The following is a 13,454-nucleotide window of genomic DNA, read 5'->3' as shown; positions in this document are numbered from 1 at the left end:
GTGCATTTCTTGTTCTGCAAGGGACCTTGTTCAGGCTACTTTATAACAGTTTGCAGATTTTTCTAAGGGCAACAAATTTGGAAATCATATTAACATAGCAATAGTATCTTGCTTGTTCTAGTCAAATATCTGAACCCCCCCCCCCCAAAAAAAAAAAAAAAAAAAAATTGACAACAACATCATCTTATTCTACATTTAGCTTCAAAACCAGCCATTCTTTTTTAGCTCTGCAGAAAAAAAATCATATTCTCATGGTAACATTTTTATTAAACCAATGCGAGGACACATACTCCTCACAATGTCACGTCAGATATCTCATTTAAAAAATTGACATCCAACTATAGACTGCATACTTACTTGAGGTCCTAGACATTTGATGTTATTTTCTGTGTAATCAGCAGTTATAGCCAGAGGCGCTGTACCGGCTATGTGACCTAGTAACCTACTAGCCTGTTAAAAGATCCCAAATCAAATTAAAGCAAATATTAGTTAATAACATAGCGTTTGGGCCATGTCAGACGAGGCAATTTACAGGCAACCAGTTCCAGGCAGTCTCAAAGAAGAAAAGCCATTCACATTTCAATGTTCATACACTTTTCATGGGGACACGGACACTATGGCCCTTTTTGAATCAGCGGCTGCGGCTTTGGATTCGGCTTCACGCTCCACTCTCTCATCCGAAACCCTGAGCACGTACGCAAAGCAAGTGCAATTGTCAAAACAACCGAGGTGCCAAGCTAGCCTGAGCCGAATCGGAAGCCGGAGCAGTGGTTTAGAAAACGCTCATTGTTTGAAGAATGACTCATGCGCTACAAGTGATCATGTAGCGTGCACGGCAATTGGTTGTCTCCAAGTTGCCTATAAAAGTTGACTCGTGTGACAAGGCCCTAAGTCTTATAAGTAAGTTTTACAAATCATAATAAACTCTGCTAGAAAATAAAAAAGGATGATTTAGAAACATAAATATGCATAGATATAAAACAAAGCATCAAGTTTTCGTTTGGAAATTTGATTTGAAAATAAAAAGCAAATGCTTTAGAGTAAAGGCTGACTTAAATTGATACCAACATAAAATAATGCAGCGTAGAATTTACACAATAAATAGGATGGCTACTCTATGGTCACAGCACCAGTGGAGCTAATTCCAATAACAAACTGAAAATTGTATAGCATCAATTATCTCTGCTTTAAATGTCAACTGTTGAATTCCACATAGAAGTTTTCATCAGCAAAATACAGCATGGTATTACATTGTTTTGTTTTTTTAAAGATAACACAATAAGCTCTTATGTTAAGGAACACAGTGCCTTGGATTGGTCGAGTTGGTTTTTGAATAGCGTTTGAAACCATTTGTTATGAAATGCAAATGGTTATATAGATAATTTAAAAGTAGAATATATTGATCCACACAAACACGCCTCTAAATTGCACGGTTTCCCTTTTACGTCGCAAAGAAACGCGGTCGGCCATTTTGTGGAGTCACCCCATAAAATGGCCGACCGTGTTACTTCGCGACGTAACAGGAAAATCGTGCAATTTCGAGTGATACTTGTGTGGATCATTATATTCTACTTTTAAAATATCTTTCCAACCATATGCATTTCATAATAAATGGTTTCAAACGCTTTTCAAAGACCAACTCGTCCGATCCAAGGCAACGTGTTCCTTAAATCTTTGTCTCAGGATAAAGAATATAATTTTTGTTTTGTTTTTAAAAGGAGTTCCTTTTCAGGAGTTGAGTACTCTACCTCCTGGAGTTGCTCCGAGTGTTCACTGAACTTCCCAGAGTGTTCCTCCATCCTATCCAGGTCTCCCAAGCTGCCAGCCTCCTTAAGGTTAGCAAGAAGGTCCTGATCATCGTTAGAGCGGAAGATCTCGGAAGCTTGGTCCAGCGCCGTGTTCTGGAGCTGTTTCTTGAGGTCTGTCAGTGTCTTGCACATCTGTGTAATGTAGGCTTCTAGTTCTTGCTCATGTTGTTTGGAAATTCTCTTTTCCTGAGGCGATTAGACAACAAAAAAGGAAATAACTTTAAAGAAAAACTGTAGTAGTAAACTTGAGGGTACAACCATGTACACAATTCTTTTAGGAGAAGTGTTCTCAAGACAGGCCTGAAGGCAAGCAGAGTATACTTTTTGAAACGTTGAGACTACATTGTTTCTTCTCAGAACCAACACTTTTCCAAAAAGCCTTTTATACATATATGTACCTGCAAGACTACTACTACAGACTCCTTGCACAACGCGCAGCGCACTCACAAGGGCCTATCCTGTTCGCCATTTTGGGAGTCAAAATCAGGCAAAAACATGCACGATGTGTGAGGGTTATTTTCAAATCAATAGACCCCCCTTGCATAAAGTATGAGACCTCATCCTTTACAAGGTGCCGTGGCGCAATATGCTGCCGATCAACCCTCTTTACGATAAGTGCACTACGTTCGTTTACATGCATTACACAACACACATGACCAACTGCTTTCTGTCCCATCCGAAGGATGACGCTTCATGGTTAAGTGTTTTGCTTAAGGACGCAGGTGTCACGGTTGCGACTTGAACCAACGCTCTGCTGATCAAAAACACCAGAGCTTGAGTTCGGTGGTCTTATCTGCTCGTCCATGTAAATTTCTTTATGGATAAATTTGTAATTGATGTTAATTTCTTTATGGATTTAATGAAAACAAGCAGAAGTAAAATAGCTCTCTGGTATACAACTTCAAATCTGCTTGCATTATAGAGTTATATATAAGAACTAGAGGGCGCACTGGCCTATATAATGTGACCGGCATGTGCGCATGCGGCCATTTTCTAGGTTGACAAAACAGCATCGCACAGCGCGTGTATGTGCGGCCATTAGTATAAGTTGACAAAACAGCATCACGTAGCGTTCACTAAACACAAATTCCAACGTGTACTTCATATTCAACGCGCAAACAGAATGGCGCGCGTGTCTCCTTGTGGTCCCGTCGCGTTTGTGCAAGCAGCATCACCACTGTGCCCCCTAGTTCTTATATATAACTCTATGGCTTGCATACACTGTCTAAAAGATAGCCATTGTACATGTACCCATCCTACTTGACTGGTATGTTTGTACAAGTAAATAACCCAGTATTTTTCTCACCATTGCAGTTCCAACATTGGCTAAGCTTCTGAGGTCTGTCCTGGCCCTGTCCCGCAGTGCTAGGATCCGTTCCCTGTGTTCATGAGATGTGTACGCTGAATCTGTAAAGTCTTGCGTTGTATCGATGACTGTGTCTAGCACATACAGCATCTTATCTCGGCTGGATTTATCTGCCTGGGTAACCCTCGCCGTCTCCACAAGATCCTGGTAGAAGTTTATTAAGAAACAGAGATTTTATTTAAAAGTTGTTATGGGAGATCACCTAACATCACATGGGCAGATGGCCACTTCAAGATGAAGGCTATACACTTAACTGATTTGGGCTGTCGACCTTAATCAACTGTCAACAGTGGCAGTTGCCACCTTCTACTTGGGCTGTTTCAGCATCAAGTGCCAGGGTTCTTTTTATGGAAAGGTTTGCGGTAACACCATGTAATGAATTTCTCTAAATGAGTTGGGGGTGGTTCTGAAAAGAACCGTTGGTTTCACCTGGACACTTCGATCAGTATGATCTGATCGCCTTCTGGAGAAACCACACCCCCAGAACCACCTCACTCATTTAGAGATAGTCATTGCATGGTGTTACCGCAAACCTTTCCATATCGTATTTCCACCATGCAAAGTTTCAAATCCTTAATTGAGCAACTCTCATATCGGGAGTTATTAAAACTCATTTATCGGTTATAATGCACAGCAAAATCAGACAGTGTGTAAAAAAAGCAGTGTCTTAGGAGGGATTCGAACCCATGACCTTTAAGATGTCTTAACCATTAGGGTGCTGGTTAAGTGGACAGAATTTACCCCTTAATCCAGAGATATATGTACACAGAGCTGCAAGCATTTGCATCCTGCAATCAGGTAGATTTTACACAACAATTAGGGAAATAATTATAACTACATTTAATATGTATTACATTCAACATAAAAGGGACATAAGAGTCCATAATGGGTGAGAATTTTTTTTAATTTCTTCATTTGAATATGGAAAGATTGGTTTACTTTCAGGGATTTTCATCAACCTGTAGTAAAGAATACTTTGTTCTATACATTTGGACAGCCCGCCTGTCCTTCATGTATCCTTCAAAATATATTAATCAGACATAGACAGATTGGTTCATTTTCAGAGAAATGTCTGCAGAATCAGGGAGAGCTGGCAGCTCTGTGCATACCTTTAATAAATGTGGCCTTCAGCAATAGAAACATGTTTACAAAATTGAAATTATTATTTAGTATCAAACGATCATTGAAGCATGAGTTTGAAAGGTTCTACATGTACATTATCGTATTAGACGCAAGTCACTGATCATAGTGAATAACAAAAATGTAATGTTGCCTATGATTATTGATATAATCTTCTTGATCAATGCGTTCAGACAAGCTTAAATGATTCTCAATTCGTATGACATGAACAAGATTAAAGCCATTGGACCCTTTCGGTAAACAGTATTGTCCAAGGCCCACACTCTGTGTATCACAACTTCTATATAAAATAACAAACCTGTGAAAATTTAGGCTCAATCAGTCATCGGAGTTGGGAGAAAATAACGGGAAAACCCACCCACGTTTCGCCGTGTCATGACGTGTGTTTAAAATAAATTGTTTTACTGTTTTCTCAAAAAGTAAAGCATTTCATGGAATAATATTTCAAGAGAAGTCTTTCACCACTACCTTCTGTAAACCCTGTAAGTTATTTGTAAATCTGTGAACTTTTTTCTTTTTTTTTCTGTACCGAAAGGGTCCAATGCCTTTAATCGCAGACTTTCACTACCTTCATAGGCACGATATCATACTTGTCTTTTCAGAGAGAAAAAAAGCCTTGAATTATAAAAACCCAGGGCACCCACAGTAATTGCCGTGGTGCCCTCTGCTTTTGCTGTGGTGCCCTTTGCAAAGTTCTAATACAAATTTAAATATTCAAAGAAGTGCACCTTACAAAGGAAAACTAATGTGCCCCTACAAGAACAAAATCCAGGCCCGACAAATACTGCATGTGAATGTGTCTGAAATAAGCAAAGCAAAGATTTCCTACTTTTTTATTTGTGTTCTTCATTTCACAGTCACTGCCCACGGGGCTGCATCCTTAATTTTGAATGGCGAAAGACAGATCTGATAATAAAATGTATTTCTTTAAGAAAAGGGTATTCATTTCAACGGATGCTGAAGCCTATCTCCAAGGCATTCATTTCCATGATTGGTCATATTCTGTTCATTTCACGAGGTAAACATAACAGTTGGACGTTTCATAAGCAGTACAGTACCATAACAGTCTCTGTCACCCAAGGGGGGGGGGGGGGGAGAGAGACCGTGATTTGTGAGGGGGCAAGATGACTGGAGGTTAAGGGGAGAGACAATATCCTTGGAGCACAACTTGTTGTTGTCAAGTGTCTGTGACATTTGAATGGATAATCCTTTCTTTAGCTTGATAAGTCGGAAGCCCATAGCAAAGTTGCGCACTTGCACGCTTCATGACAAGGTAGCAGATAAGAAATCTTACACTTCAAGCATTTGGTGTCCTTTTAGTGAATGTTGATAATAAGAAAATTTTTGTTCACTAAAAATGTTCCCTCAATTCTATATCTGATTTGTACTTCACTTATTATTTATAGTTTTGCAGCAAGCCATAAGAAACACTAATTTTGCTGTGTTTTTATTTGCAATTGATGCTAAAGCTCAAAGTACAGAAAACAAATTCAACTGGTCTCCAGATAAATATGAATTATGTACCACTGCATAATAGAGTGTATTACAGGCAGTGGACACTTTTGGTAATTACTCAAAATAATTATTATCATAAAACCTTTCTTGATTACGAGTAATGGGGAGAGATTGATAGTATAAAACATTGTGAGAAACAGCTCCCTCTGAAGTGACGTAGTTTCCGAGAAAGAAGTAATTTTCCACAAATTTGATTTTGAGACCTCAGATTTAGAATTTGAGGTCTCGAAATCAAGCATCTGAAAGCACACAACTTCGTGTGACCATGATGCCACAAGGGTGTTTTTTCTATCATTAATATCTCGCAACTTCGGCCACCGATTGAGCTCAAATTTTCACAGGTTTGTTATTTTATGCCTGTGTTGAGATACACCAACTGTAAAGACTAGTCTTGGACAATTACAAATAGTGTCCAGGGTCTTTAAATTGTAGACTGCAATGCACAAACGTTTATGTCTTTGCTTACATGGTACATGCTAAATGAAGGGTAGACCTTTGGTAATTCCTCCAAAAAATCATGGCCATAACAACTTTCTGGTATAGAAGCATTGCAGCTGTTGATAATGTATTAATCTTTTGATAAAAATTCACTTCTAAGGAATGTGATCTTAGAGAGAGGGATTCAAAAACAACTTAATCTGCGAACCATTTCTGCATAAAGTGTTTCTCAGATTGTGAAACCGCTCCGGATTTTTATAGTCAGGCAACCAATTCTACCTCCATGGGCAACCGTACGCGTACAGTGAACTTGCCTCTAGCTATGCTGAGTTTCAGGAAATCATTGCCTCACAAATTATCTTGGCAATAACATCTCATGAACACAAAGACAAGAATCTGATTTTTGGCCGCAAGTTTGAGGGTGTTTTTCTTTCAAAAGCTGTTGACAAAAATAGAACACAACTGCTCACTTTTTAGAACACCCCCCCTACAGAGTTTGGAATATGACCTGACAAAGCTGTCTCAACAATGATAAAAACATAATTGTTACACATGAACCATGTTGCACAAAACCAAAATATTTGAAACGCAACAATGTCAAGCTGCTTTTACAAAACCATAAAAAAGTGGTGAATTGTTTGTTTACATTCAAATTAAAACCAAGTGAAAGAGTACCCTTTCCCAAATAAGAGAAGGACATTCAAATTACCATTATTTACTCAAAAGACTGAAACTTACATGTACACTGGTTTTTTCCTTCTCATTCGGTCAGTCAGTTAACAAAGAAAAACAGGCAGGAGTATTTCTCTACGCGTATGCTGTTTTCTCAGTTTGCGTTGACAATATAAAATATAGACCCTTACATAATGTAAAAACGCTACATGGACGCTGTTAGGTCAGTGCATGCTTTTAAGCAAAAGGAACAGCTACACGTCCATCGATTTGCCTCTTTTCGCATCAGTGAGGGCGCTATTTAGCCTCAGTGAGGGCGCTTTTTGGCCTCAGTGAGGGCACTTTTTTACTTCAGTGAGGGCACTTTTTAGTCTCAGTGAGGGCACTTTTTGACCTCAGTGAGGGCACTTTTTTACTTCAGTGAGGGCACTTTTTAGTCTCAGTGAGGGCACTTTTTGACCTCAGTGAGGGCACTTTTTGGACTCATTAGGGACACTTTTTTACTTCATTGGAGGGCACTTTTTTACCTCAGTGAGGGCACTTTTTGGACTCAGTGAGGGCACTTTTTTACTTCAGTGAAGGGCACGTTTTAACTTCAGAGGAGGGCACTTTTTGACCTCAGTGAGGGCACTTTTTGGACTCAGTGAAGCGCACTTTTTGACCTCAGTGAGGGCACTTGAGAGTGTGACGTCTTATGGAATCTATTGGGTTGCTCTTGGGCACACCCGCATGAGGATCCAAAAGTTTGCTAAAAGAGGGAATGCTCAGCAGCCAATTTCACGGAACGCTTGAACTATCTTACTATCTCGATTTAGGACAAGTACTTCATAACGTCTATGGATAAGGAACTTAACTCGTCCTAAGTCCTAAGATTAACCCTAAGATAGAAAGAGTTTGGTGAAATCGACGGCAGATACCCAAAAACTAACCAGTAACTCTTGCAGTGCATTATGTGTATTCCTAGATGGGGTGACGCCATTCTGGACAGGCTGTGTGTAACCATCATTGATGACCTCATCGATAAGACCCAGAGCATGACGCATATTGACAAATACACCATTCCGTGTCTCCTTGGCTGGTGAACAGTCTGGATGTCTAAGGCACGTCTGGAGAAGACAAAACCAAAGAGAGATAAAAAACAGTTAGTAATAATGGATTAGTTTTGTATCACGGAAAGAGAATATTTACCCTTACACTGGTGTTTATTGAATGCTCTATTATCAGTACTTTTCCAAGTTCTGTGAAAGAAAAAATACAGGCAAATCAGTCGGTGGGATTCAAACCCACGTCCTTTGCATTGCTAGAGCAGATGTCTTACCACTAGACCACCAAGCTAGCCTGGTGGCTAGAGGCAGTTCAAATCCACAATGATTTAATAGATTTTGAATTGGGGATAAATCATTTTTTTGTTTTTACCCTTACACCGATGTGTAAGCACTGTATACTCAGTACTTTCATGAGTTCTGTGGGAAAAGAACACAGAACGTTCACCTTGGATGTGCATTGTTACGTCATTCATTTTCATACAGTAAGCATTAGAAGGTAAGCATACTGTAGCGCTATAGGATCTGGAAATCATACAGTAAGCACAAAATCAGCCAACGAAACTGGGCCCTATGCATGTTGTGTGTTTAAGGTTAGCAGGGTTATGAAATGGAAATCAGCCAGTAAGCGGTTAAGCACCTCTATGAAACTGGGCCCTGTGAACTAAGACCACTCAGACAACCTATCCACTCAAAACACACATAAAGATCTGCATAAAGTGCATCTGTAACCGATATCCCAGAAGACCGATTGTGTTTCTAAGATTTCATCTACTCTCCCAGCAGTCTAGGCCTTCAGCCAATACTGACCACTGAACCATCCCGGAGCAAAAAAATTGAACAAGAGAAGGAAAACAAAAATACTGAGGATACTAAATGTAGGTCTAAATTTCCCCATGGTCTTACGGAAGAAGCACTGTCAACCTATTTGGTGTTGTATTACAGAAGACCCACATCCCCTTGGCATCAAAATAAGGAAAAAGAACTTGTCTGTCTTTCTCCCCTGGTGACTACTTTAAAGGCAATTTGGAAGCAAGAAAAGAGAGAGAGAGAGTTCTGGCCAATATATTTTTAGAAATCAGGCTCATCACCTGCACATAATGTGTTATTTTTTACGCATCAATGACCATACCTTTATAATGGTCATTCTATTAAGATATTGACTTTACTGTCCCAACCGAAAAGGTTACTCATGTATATGGCCAGGGCCCAATTTTATATGCTTACTGTACGAGTTTCCATTTAAGGCAGTGAACACTATTGGTAATTACTCAAAATAATTATTATCAAAAAACCTTTCTTGATAACGAGTAATGGGGAGAGGTTGATAGTATAAAACATCGTGCGAAACAGCTCCCTCTGAAGTGACATAGTTTTTGAGAAAGAAGGAATTTTCCACAAATTTGATTTCGAGACCTCAAGTTTAGAATTTGAGGTCTTGAAATAAAGTATCTGAAAGCACGCAACTTCGTGTGACCATGGTGCGACAAGGGTGTTTTTTCTTTCATTAATATCTCGCAACTTCGATGACCGATTGAGCTCAAATGTTCACAGGGTTATTATGTTATGCATATGTTGAGAACAGTACTTCGAGAAGAGGAATAACGATTTTACCAAGGTATAACAAAACAATTGTTGCACGCTGTGACTGGGGTCCATGGGTTTTGTACACACTCGGTGGCAAATGGCACCGTCGGCGTCGCCTCGGGTGCCATTTTCCCCCTCGGGTGAACAAAACGCCATGGACCCCGTCACAGCGTGCAACAATTGTATAATGGACAATCCTCATGTATCTCAGTTTTGTTTCTCCAATTCCAGAAAAGGGATTACGATTCTTGCTGACAAATCTTGTGTACTGCTCCCTCGGAAATCCATTGTTTTTTAATGAAAAATGAGATGTGACACCGCCAAATGCCAGGAAGGATTTCAAGGGTGTTTCCAGAAGGCTGAGACAGCCAACTGCTACACTTAAGGGGTTTGCCTACATTGTGAAGTACCGATAGTGTGTTTGTTCAAACTAACCCCTCAATATCGCAATCCAACTTCCTTCCTTCCTACCTACCCTTCTTGCCAATTTAAAACCTCATGGCTTTCAGGATTAGGAGAGCACTTTTAGGGCAATGTATGAATGGATGGCTCTTTCTTTATTTATTTCCCTTTAACACAGAGTTCCATTTTCTCTTTATAAACAACTACATGTACACGTAGGTTGATCCAAGGCTGTCACCAGGGGCCAATTTCATAGAGCTGCTTAAGCAAAAAAATTGCTTAAGCACGAAATTAGCTCGCTCATTTTACACATGTTACTGGCCAAAATTTCATGCCATATACATTGCTTGTGACTGGTATTTAGCTGTTGTTTACTAAGCATAACAATTGAGTGGAGTCTTGGCCGGTAATCAGATTTTACTAAGCAAGGATTGTTTTGCTTAAGCGAGTTTTTTTGCTTAAGCAGCTCTATGAAATTGGGCCCAGGGCTCATAGAGCTGCTTAAGCACAACAAGTAGCTCAGCACAACAACATTGTGTTTACCAGAACATGGTTGCCAGCCAAAATACCATTCCACAATGTATTATCTATGACTGGTATCCTGCTCATTTTTGCTTAGCAGACAATTTTCAACTACTTTTTCTGCTTTGGCAGCTGTATGGAAATTGGGCCCTGGTAATTTTTTTTGCTGTGGGACATTCTGGACACAAACTTTTGGATGTTTAGCCGAAGCACGCTAAATTGAAACAAGTCTTTTGAATTTTGAAACTAGTGTTTATCTTGGTTAAGACTTTCTGTGAAATCTGAAGCAAATATGGTTTTCTCCCGATGTAAAAAAAAAAAAAAAAAAAAAGTGACAAAATAATATTGTTTTTCTTTTTCTTTAAATAACATTCTTTCTTTCTTGTTTGCGTATCGGCCGACATTTTCGCGTATCACCACACAAAATGCGTGTGTCAGCCCACTACGCTAGCTTGGCATGGGGAAAGGTATAGTCAAGATCTTGTCAAGGTAAAACCTACATGTACATGTAGTTCATTCTAGGCTTGAACAGTTAGCATGTCATTTCCTTTCATCAGCTTTTTGACTAGTCCATGTTTGTATCAAATAGGGATGCTTTTCAGCACTAAACTAGCCAGCTGGACTACTGGGAGTAAATTTTGACTGGTCCTCTGGGGTCGATTTCACAAAGAGTGAGGACTAGTCCTAAGAGATATCAAAATCGTATAGCTAGTCTTAAATAAGGACGAGTACCTAGTCCTAAATTGAGATAGGACTAGTCCTAACTCTTTGTGAAATCAACCCCAGGGGACCAGTCAAAATTTACTCCCAGTAGTCCAGCTGGCTAGTCCAGTGGATCACGGTAAGGGGAGAACGCTGATGGTAAAAATTTGAAAAGAAACAAGAAGTGTTTTGCCAGGGTTGAAAGGGTTGTGTGTATGTACCTTGCATGATGTGAGAAGCATCATGGTAGATCTTTCTAGTATAGCTCTAGCTGCAGCCATCTTGGCTTTCATCTTTCCATCTTTTAGATCCTAGAGGATTAACAAAAAGAGAAATTATGGATAAAGAAAAGTTATGAAACTATCTCTGCCGCATCGTGTATCAGGCCTGGATCTATACGGAGGCAATCAACGGAGGCCTTTAGTGCCCCTGGTCTTGGCCTTGGTGCCCCTTTAGAAGTCAGATTTTCCAATGCAAGTGTCCTTTGCCTTTGCAAAATTAAAAAAGGCCTTGCACTCTCAATGATGAAATGCCAACCATGGAGTATTTAAATTCTCTTTATCCAACATTGATGACAAAAGTGGTGCCTGAAGCCCGACTCATACTTCATGCGAAGCGAATTTGACGTGAATTTGACGTCACAACACTCCTTTCGCAGCGATACTCGCAAGTGAGTTAAGCAGAGTTGAACTGCTGCAAATTTTTTTGTTGCGAATTTGTGACGTCAACATTCGTATCGCATTCGCATTCGCAGGAAGTATGAACCAGGCTTTATTCTAAATTCAAACAAATAAGTCACAAATCTCACACAGAAGTGTAATGCCTGGAATTACAGGGATGCAACAGATCAAAACCATGGCCTCTGTTATCCTGTTCTAGGCCTTTATGCCTCTTTAGAAGTTTCCAACAGACTTTTAAGATTTTCCAATGGAAGTGCCCTCAGCAAAACGCCAATGGCTTTGTCCTCTTACATCAGGGCCCAATTTCAATAAATTTGCCTACCATTAAATTTCTTCCTTGATAAAAACAGGATTACCAACCAAGTTACATATTGCGTGTTACTGGTATTCAGCTGTTGTTTGCTTATCCTAAAAATCTCGTGAAAATATGGTTGGTAATCCTGTTTTTATTTTTTATCAAGGAAGAAATTTCATGCTAAGCAAATTTTTGTGCTTAGCAGCTCTATGAAATTGGGCCCAGGCGTGATGTAAATAACTGCCACCATTGAAACCTCAGAAATAACAAGTTTTACGAGTCCACAGATAGGGACTGTACAAATGATGAGTATTTAAAACACTGTAAAAAATCACTGTATCCTCAAATACAATCTACACCATTGCAAGCCAGGACTTCTTGTTCTTGTTTTCTCTTGAAAAAAATAGGACTGTTCTGATTTTTTGTGGCATGTACTCTAAAACACATATTTGAAGTACTTTTCTAAACTATATTAATAATAATTATAACAACCGCATTTCTATAGCGCCTAACACCTCCAAAAGCAAGTCTCTAAGCGCTCAGAGGAAACAAAAGAATTATAATGTATGATTTGAATGTATGTTTTGAGAAGTGTCTTGAAACTTGAGATCGTAGTGGCTTGTTTGATGTGTAGAGGGAAATTGTTCCATAAGTGAGGTGCAGCAAACTGAAAACTCCGTTGACCATATGCTTTGGTGGAGGTTTCTAGTAGGAATGTATGAAGTGAGTAGATCTTTCAGAAAGTTGGTCCACTTCCACGACTGCATTGAAATGTTTGGAGGAGAATTTTGAATTGGCTTGAGAATTTTGTTTGGCTCGTGGTCGCATGGTGTGCTTAAAGCCAGTGGACACTATTGGTAATTGTCAAAGACTAGCCTTCACAGTTGGTGTATCTCAACATATGCATAAAATAACAAACCTGTGAAAATTTGAGCTCAATCGGTCATCGAAATTGCGAAATAATAAGGAAAGAAAAAAAAACCCTTGCAACACAAAGTTGTGTGCGTTTGGATGGTTGATTTCGAGACCTAAAGTTCTAAACTTGAGGTCTCGAAATCAAATTCGTGGATTATTACTTCTTTCTCGAAAACTATGGCACTGCAGAGGGAGCCGTTTCTCACAATGTTTTATACCATCAACCTCTCCCCATTACTCGTCACAAAGAAAGGTTTTATGCCAATAATTATTTTGAGTAACTACCAATAGTGTCCACTGCCTTTAATGCTGTCTTGTTGTTTAACAATTAACACATGACTTTAATAAAGCCGGGTCCTAATACCGTGA

General features: G+C 39.4%; 1 protein-coding gene across 4 annotated transcripts in view; it reads right to left on the bottom strand.

Annotated features, from left to right (window-relative positions):
• The window catches only part of LOC139939818 (alpha-catulin-like), a 109,002-nt gene that overhangs the window by 23,485 nt on the left and 72,063 nt on the right, over positions 1 to 13,454 (bottom strand). For all 4 annotated transcript variants that reach the window (XM_071935950.1, XM_071935951.1, XM_071935953.1 and 1 more), the window contains exons 5-9: positions 11,417 to 11,506; positions 7,869 to 8,045; positions 3,115 to 3,318; positions 1,749 to 1,994; positions 358 to 450 (exon numbers count right to left, since the gene is read on the bottom strand). In XM_071935950.1, the coding sequence (XP_071792051.1) occupies positions 358 to 450; positions 1,749 to 1,994; positions 3,115 to 3,318; positions 7,869 to 8,045; positions 11,417 to 11,506 (810 nt within the window). The remainder of the gene's footprint in view (positions 1 to 357; positions 451 to 1,748; positions 1,995 to 3,114; positions 3,319 to 7,868; positions 8,046 to 11,416; positions 11,507 to 13,454) is intronic.

The sequence above is a fragment of the Asterias amurensis genome, chromosome 7 (genome assembly GCF_032118995.1).
Source record: "Asterias amurensis chromosome 7, ASM3211899v1".
NCBI classification, from domain to species: domain Eukaryota; kingdom Metazoa; phylum Echinodermata; class Asteroidea; order Forcipulatida; family Asteriidae; genus Asterias; species Asterias amurensis.
The sequence above is the reverse complement of the archived record's forward strand: the minus strand, read 5'-3'. Positions and strand labels throughout refer to the sequence as shown.